The sequence below is a fragment of the Phaethon lepturus genome, unplaced genomic scaffold (assembly GCF_000687285.1).
Source record: "Phaethon lepturus isolate BGI_N335 unplaced genomic scaffold, ASM68728v1 scaffold10884, whole genome shotgun sequence".
In the NCBI taxonomy this organism is placed as follows: domain Eukaryota; kingdom Metazoa; phylum Chordata; class Aves; order Phaethontiformes; family Phaethontidae; genus Phaethon; species Phaethon lepturus.
The window spans coordinates 1,138-8,928 of NW_010533996.1; the positions used below are offsets into that span (position 1 = coordinate 1,138).

The 7,791-nt window shown below is 39.3% G+C and overlaps 1 protein-coding gene across 1 annotated transcript; it reads right to left on the reverse strand.

Moving 5' to 3' along the window:
• Positions 1-6: 6 nt before the first annotated feature.
• On the reverse strand, positions 7-6,643 carry LOC104619484 (cation-independent mannose-6-phosphate receptor-like; the record flags this gene model as incomplete). Its single annotated transcript, XM_010285376.1, has 8 exons — positions 7-24; positions 1,055-1,191; positions 2,186-2,420; positions 2,871-3,017; positions 3,424-3,631; positions 4,159-4,320; positions 5,359-5,508; positions 6,431-6,643. Coding segments are annotated over 8 exons (1,270 nt in total), but the record flags the coding sequence as incomplete, so codon positions are not given.
• Positions 6,644-7,791: the final 1,148 nt, after the last annotated feature.

The following is a 7,791-nucleotide window of genomic DNA, read 5'->3' on the forward strand; positions in this document are numbered from 1 at the left end:
AATAACTAATATACACTGTATCACCTAAAACAGAAAAATGGTGACACACAAGGTTTTTGTAAGCACCTGTCAGAAATTCCCTTTGCTTATTCTCCAGACTTCATTACTTTAGATTAACTTCTAGGACTATTTTCCCCCTGCATAGACCATGTATTAATTACACCACTTCAGTAATTTGAGGCCTTCACACTGATGATCATTTAAAAATCACTCCTCAAACACCTTTGTATTTACATCATGCTGTGTGTTCAGGTCACCAGTATGGCTATAATGGATGTTTACATTTAAGACATCATTTTTTAAACAAGAGAGTAAATTAAGATATCCATTTATGAAGGAACTCAGGCAGTAAGTACATGCAATACATCCCATTGTTTTTTGTAACCTGTATGGAAAATTTCCCTCAATTTTACAAACCCAGCAGCAATTTAAAAAGATATTCTTTAAACAGAAATTTGGAGTAAGGTTGAGATTTTTTTTTACTCCTTTTCTTAAGAATGAAGCCAATTAGTCACCTTTCACATGCTGCTTTAATTGAAGAAGTTAGTGGACATATAACAAGTCTTTCAAAACAGGATGAATAAAAATAATCCCCCCTCCCACAATGATAGAATCACAGACTAGCTGAGGTTGGAAGGGACCTCTGCAGGTCACCTAGTCCAAACCCCTTGCTCAAGCAGGGCCACCTGGAGCTGGCTGCCCAGGACCACATCCAGACAGCTTTTTTAATATCTCCAAAGGTGAAGACACAACCACCTCTTTGGGCAACCTGTGCCAGTGCTTGGTCACCCTTACTGTGAAGAAGTGTTTCTTGATGTTCAGATGGACAATTCACTTTGTACAGTGTTATTGACAACACTGTTTATTTGCCTCAATGTTTTCCCATAGCTTAAACACCACTTTTAAGTTTAAGTAATAGCATTTACTGGTTTTGTTTTTAAACAGAAGATTCACTAGTAAAGGTACTTCAAAATAAAGGTTTCACCATAAGTTAAGAACCACTATAGGTAGGTTGTAAGATTTAACCATCTCTAGCTCTCTACAGTAACGTTACCTGTCACATTCAGCTTCTGTGTATGAACAAGTCCAAGAACTTGAATATCTCCATTGCTGCTTTTCCTGCAAATACTGGCTCTTTCAGGGCAGCCTGTGGGTCCCTCATGTACCCTCTGACAGAGATTCACATAATACCTATAGAGAACATGGTAGACACAATTTCTTTAAAATTAATTTAGGCTAAACTGAAAAAAGTGAGATATAAACTTTAGAATCCTCATGGAAAGCTAGGCAGGTTGAAAGAAATGTAATTAGCTGACAGAATAAAGCATGTACTAAGCTATAGCAGATTACTTCTAACTATCATTTTCAAGTAAATGACTCTGTACCAAAAAAATTGGTCATTTACCACATTAGTTCACTAGTTAATTTTGACATAGGTCAAACTAGAAATTGGAACTGAGTCAAGAAATGCCCAAAAGTTTTTTCAGCTATAGAGTTTATAATACTATCTTAAATTCAGCGTCTCGTCAGAGCTATACAAGTTCAGTTTTATTAGAAGAGGGACTAGTAGTAAGGCGGTGAATGAAACAGTTCTGTTACTCCACAGTTTATCCTACGTTTAGAATAAGATGCTCTAATCCTTGCCAGTTCATTTCTATTTGCTAAGTGGAGAGGGGAGGCTGAAGAGGTTGATGACATCCTCCCATTCCTATTTTCCTCTAAGTTGATACTTAGAGGAAGTAGGGAAAAAGTCCTACTTAAACTTTAAACAAAAAGTTACACGCTTCAGTCAAAAGACAGCAACTAAGTCATTGAGATTTTTGTTCAACATGATTAAGAACCCCAAAAATTGCATTTAAACTACAAAATTACTTTGTTAATACAGCAGTTCAAATAGAAAGCCTTTAAAAAGCTTTTAGTTTAGACTTATTCATCCTTTAAAAAGGTTTTCCAATAGAGGGAAGGGGTGAGGATGAAGACAGTAATTATTCATCCTTTTCAGATAAAATGCGTTCCTTTCTGGTTTTTTGTCTATATGCAGTGTTAAGCATTCACAGTTTTAAAGACACTGCCAGAAATTTAAACAGACTCTGAACAGAGACAAAAAAACGTAAGTACTATGCCACCTTACAACTTCAACTGTATTGGTTAGCAAGCTGCTCCCTGGGAGTTGGTCATTACTCACGAGTTCCCATTGTGGAAAAAGATCCATGATCCTGTCAGGGAAGAGAGCATTCTCAAGTCATAAGTTCTGTGGTTTTGGACAAACTTGCACTCCATCTTCTTGGGAGGACAAACAGCCTGAGTCTTCCATTCAAATGTCACAGCACAGCCAAGTGTCTCACTCAGAAGGTGTGGTCTCCCAACACCAGCATTTTCATCACATGTGAAGATAATGGTAGATTCCCTTCTTGCAGTTGCTATAAGGGAGAAGGTTGAGAAAAAAAAATTCTTTGCAAGATGCTTTCAGGCAAGTATGGATTTTAGCACAGTAATTTTGCAGTATCAACAAAAATTTCCATCGGGTATTGTTTCACATAGCAAAGAGGCACAAATGCTTTACCTAGCAATTTTATTCCCTAGATTAACTTCCATGTTTTTTAGAAAGTAGTGTTCCTTCCAAAACGACTAATCTCCAAAGCAGAGTAATCATTTAAGACTTGAACACTCATGATCTAAAGGCATGAACTTTTTGTTTTAAAAGTATTTTGCTCACTCACTTGAGTAAACTCAGGTTTGTCCTATAGATTCCTTGTCTTGCCCACTCCTATCCCTTTACTTTCACTGTATTGCACCAGAGGTCTTTTTCCCCAGCCTGATAATAGCTAACAAGCTCAGATCCTTGCACAAGAAGTGTAAGAAGTTCTTACCATTACCACAAAATCCCCACTTTCCATCTCCCTGGTAGTCTTCAGTTGTAGCACACCATGGCCTATTCTTTTCTTCTGTAATACATTCCTGATAGGTCTTCCCTTTGTACTTGAAGGGGAACACACAAAGCTCTCCCTTTTCAGTCACTGAGAAGGAAAGGTATATCCCTCTTAATAACATGCAGTAGAATAGCAGGCATATCCATATTCAGGACCATATCCAAAGCCTGTACTTCAATACTAAAGAGAAGTCATAGGCAGAGGCAGACAACAGAAATACTGAAACATTGAGTCTAAACCCAATTAGAAAACCAGAATGTAGTCTAAAATTAGCTACGACCATCCCTACAGAAAAGCTGCACCCTCTTCTCGGAGATACATGTTGATGTTGCAGATTAGTATGGTGCATGTGATTTAACTTACCTACATGTTTCTTCTATTAATGCATGAAAAATCCATTTTGCTTCCCTCCAATCACAATAAAATCTCTTATTTTAAGGGTAAAAGAAGATGACAAGTTTTTACATAAAGAATGGGTCTTCTTCAGTCTCACCTGGAGGGCACCGATCACCTCCGGTATACTGCAAGATAACTGTTTCATCCTGGTGGTTATAGTCCATTTTCATTTCCTTTATGTTTCCAAAGGATGATGCACCACTTTCAGATGTCAGACACACTGCCCCATCTTTGCATTTTCCTTGGGGCAAGTCTGCTGCCTTGCTGCATACACCAACATGGTAACTGTTGGATCCAGAAAATACCTGTGTGGACATCCAGAAGCATCACAAACAAGGCTGCCTCGGAGCCCACAGTCAATACTTACAAAGAACCACCCGAGTGCTTTATAAACCAAGTCTGATACAGTACTTGCATAATGCAGGAGGAAAATAAGATACCTGATTTTGCAAGTCTGGCCTTCCTTAATAATAAACTGCAGATAAAGTAAACCCACAGGACCAAGGACATAGTCTGTTCAACAGACTTCTTGTCATGTTCAGGATTCTGCAACAGGTGAAGATTTCTCCTTCCTTCCCCTATCAGTACATCCATGAATTTCCCTCTCAAAAACATTAAAAACTCTAATGTTATTGCCTCTAGTATTATTTCTTCTGTCAGAGGCCAAATATCAACACTGACCACAGCTGTAGCGCATGCTTCAGTCTCCTCTCACACCCCAGGATGCTTAAAAGAAACCCCTGCTTCAGTTTGAATTGCCCACTGCTAGCAACACTTTAATTAAAAAAAAAAATTTTTAAAAAAACCCCAACACACCACCAGAAGGCATTACCTCAAATGATCTTCCAGAAAGGCTGGTCAGGTTAAAAGTATAGTGTAGCTGTTCATCAGTCACAGAGCAGCCTAAAGTTTTCACTTTATCAGGACACACAACCGGAGTTTCCCACTCAAACACAAAACTGCACTCAAGTTTTTTTATCATCTTTGGCTTGCCCTGTTACCAAAGAACACAGCAAGATACATTAGGTTTAATATCTGAAGAGTTTGTTGTTCCTTCTACTCCCCCTGCCCTGCCCCCCCCAACAGCTGACCTCAGTTATTACTGAGGTTAGACTTTACTGACTGAAGGCCAAACACCATGCCTTCATATTACAACCAGTAACAAAAAAGCTACAGGTGAAGTACATTCTACCTAGCTCCTGAAAACAATCAAAGCAGTAATTGAAGTACACAAGCTTTCGTATTAATTAGGGTTAAGATTGTCATGTTCAGCTTAGTTGCAAGCAGCAACAAAAGTATGACAGCTGTGTAGTTAAGAAAGTTCACCGAGTTAAGGTTTAGAAAGAATACCATTTCCTTTGTTATATTTTAAATAAGAATATGACTATGGCCTGTGTAATATTCAGAGCTCCCTAGAGTTTCAGCTCATGCCTCATGCTGATGGAAAATGTTTCCACTGAGTATCTTCAACAGGCTCTAGTTTGTCAAACATCATACCTAAGTTTGTTAAAGCACCCAAAAAACTCAGGAAGTGTTAGATTCACACCACCATGCAACCTCAAGTTAGTGTTCAGGTGACAACACAAAATAAAAATATAAGTATCTAAATGCAAATTTTTAAAGCTGTGTATGATTACGGAAAGGGCTACAATATAGGGAAAGCATTTCACATGAACAGCTATACAAACAGTTATACTGGTTCTTGCATTCACTTGTGGTACAAGTACAAGCTTTTGGACCTAGACAAGGTCCAACACAGCATGCTGTTTAACACCAGCAATGAGTTACTGCTACATTACTTCAGTGGAATCTGATCCTTGAAACCATCAGAAACTGCTACTCCCAAGCCTAAAGTTCATGCACTCATTTTGCTGGTTAAGAATACAAATATTAAGTATATTCCTCGCTGAAACAAGTCCATCCTTACACACTAGAAACAAATCCTTGATTTAGTTTTAAGCAAAGCTAACACTGGTTACTACCCACTTCCCATTGCACTCCAGTATCAACGTAAGTTTAATAGACGTCTTACCAGACTAGTTCCTTGGCGGCAGTGAAATACAATAAGAGAAGTATAGTTCAATTTGTTGTTCATCTGACAAGGAGTAGTGCTGTTGTAAGTGATGTAAACTTCATTTACTGCCTCATTTAACTTGGGAGGTTCAGTAACACGACCAATATCCTACACAAGCAAAAATATGTATTAAGAGACATATAGGACACACCTAGATTTCAGATCAGCCCAGAGATTCAGATCAATTCAGATTCACCTGTTTGGTTTAGATAGGAGCACAACTATTACACTTTTGACAACTGCATTCTATACTCAAAGAACAGCCATTACATTTCAATCCTAACAAAACACAAGTTGAGAAGCTCAAAACACTGATTAAGCCTGACAACAGCCAGGGAGGTTCTGCATCTTACATGTAGATTCTTTAAATCATTGCGCCGAAATACCAACACATCTCTTAAAAATAGTGTAGTATTAACAATGGAGGAAGGTCCCCAGATCAATGTGGAAGTTCATGGAAAACAGTCTCAAGGTTTTATGTGTGTCTTCTACAGCTCACGAACAAGACCTCAAAAGGTAAGAACCTCCCCTTCTCAAGGTAATAACACGGACAAGTTAACCAATATTCTGACACAGGCTTGCTATTCATACAGCTGTCAAGTTTGTACATGAAAGAACTAAATGCATTTTGGAGCATGCTAGGACATAACCTGCTTTATACTGCAACAGGCTATCATGGTATCAAGCACACCATTTCCGTGCCACAGAATGGCAGACTAAGAGGCATTCTGCTTCCCAATCTCTGTATTTGGCACGCAGCACTACATGAAAAAATTCTCTGTAGTATTTTTCGTATGTCATAGTATGGAATCTTCTGACACCTAAAAAAATCAATGGGGTTCTGGATAGGAAAATACTTCTTCGTAGGGAAAAGCAATCAAAAAGAATTTTGTAGGGTAAATTCTAATTTTGTATTCCATTTCTTTAACCCATTGTCAAGCCTCTGGCTCAAATGAGGTCTCTAGGCAGGGACACGGTTTTAAACTAGCAGGGAAATGCACGTTTCAGTGATTCCAGGTATAGTACTTACTATTGGTGATTCATTAACAGGAACCATGCAAACAGCCGCTCCAGGTGGGCAATTGACATCTTTGATAGGATTGAGAGGCTCACAGATGTTGATGTAGAATTCTGGAGAAACATCTGTTATATCTTCATCCACAAATGCCTCATAATACCCAGTGCGATGGATCAGAGAAGACAGGTCAATAATGGAACTTCCATTCAATACTGAGCATTTCACCTACAAGAAAGTACATTTTATTGCTCTTATTCTTTTATTACTTGCTTTGATTTATTCACAAACATCCTGTCTTTCATAGGGCTAGAAGGGTGGCTGCATTTAAAGTTTCAAATTTGATTTAAGTAAAGCAGTATTTGTTATAATTTTTGTTTGACTATAGATATATGCAACTTGTAGGTGCTTAGTGACAAACCTCAATCATTTAAGCATTCTTATGGAATAGAGTCCATATGAGCACAGTATCAAGATGTAAAGCTCTGGCATGCATACTCCAGCATACATAGTCACTAAGTCTTCATAAGATCAGTAGATCCTACATGTCCTTCCTCTCCCCATCTCCCACACATGACCGTACCACCTCCAATAAACAAGCTTGGTTATAATAATATAAAGTTATAGTATTGCAAGTTGATGGCTTGAGTGCTGCGTTTCCTCACAAACTAATTTCATGCATTCTTAAAGTGCTGTCCCGGTTTCAGCCAGGATAGAACTGGTTTTCTTCACAGAAGCTAGCGTGAGGCGATGTTTTGGATTTGGGATGAGAAACTGTTGATAACGCGCTGATGTTTTGGGTTGTTACTCAGCAGTCAAGGACAGTCCAGCTTCTCGTGTTGGCCTGCTAGCAAGAAGACTAGGGGTGCACAGGAAGCTGGGAGGGCACACAACCAGGACAGCTGACCCAGGCTGGCCAGAGAGATATTCCCTACCATACAACGTCCTGCCTAGTACATAAACTGGAGTTGGCCGGGGGGCGGGAATTGCTGCTCGGGGATGGGCTGTCGATCACCAGGTGGTGAGCAATCGCTGTATTGGGCATCACTCGTTCTTGTTCATTCCTTTGCCAGTATTATCATTGTTGTTATCATTGTTTCTTTCTCTCTTGCTGTCCTATTAAACTGTTTTTATCTCAACCCACGAGTTTTTTTCCCAATTCTCTCCCCCATCCCACTGGGGGAGGGGGGAGTGAGAGAGCGGCTGCGTGGTGCTTAGTTGCCGGCTGGGGCTAAACCAGGACAGTCCTTTTTGGCACCCAGTGTGGGGCACGAGGCTTGAGATAATAACGGTTGCAGGTCACAATACCAGTTTATTTGATTTGCATCATGCTCTCATCCTTGCCGTACATATTAAGGATCAGTGTTGGTTTCTGC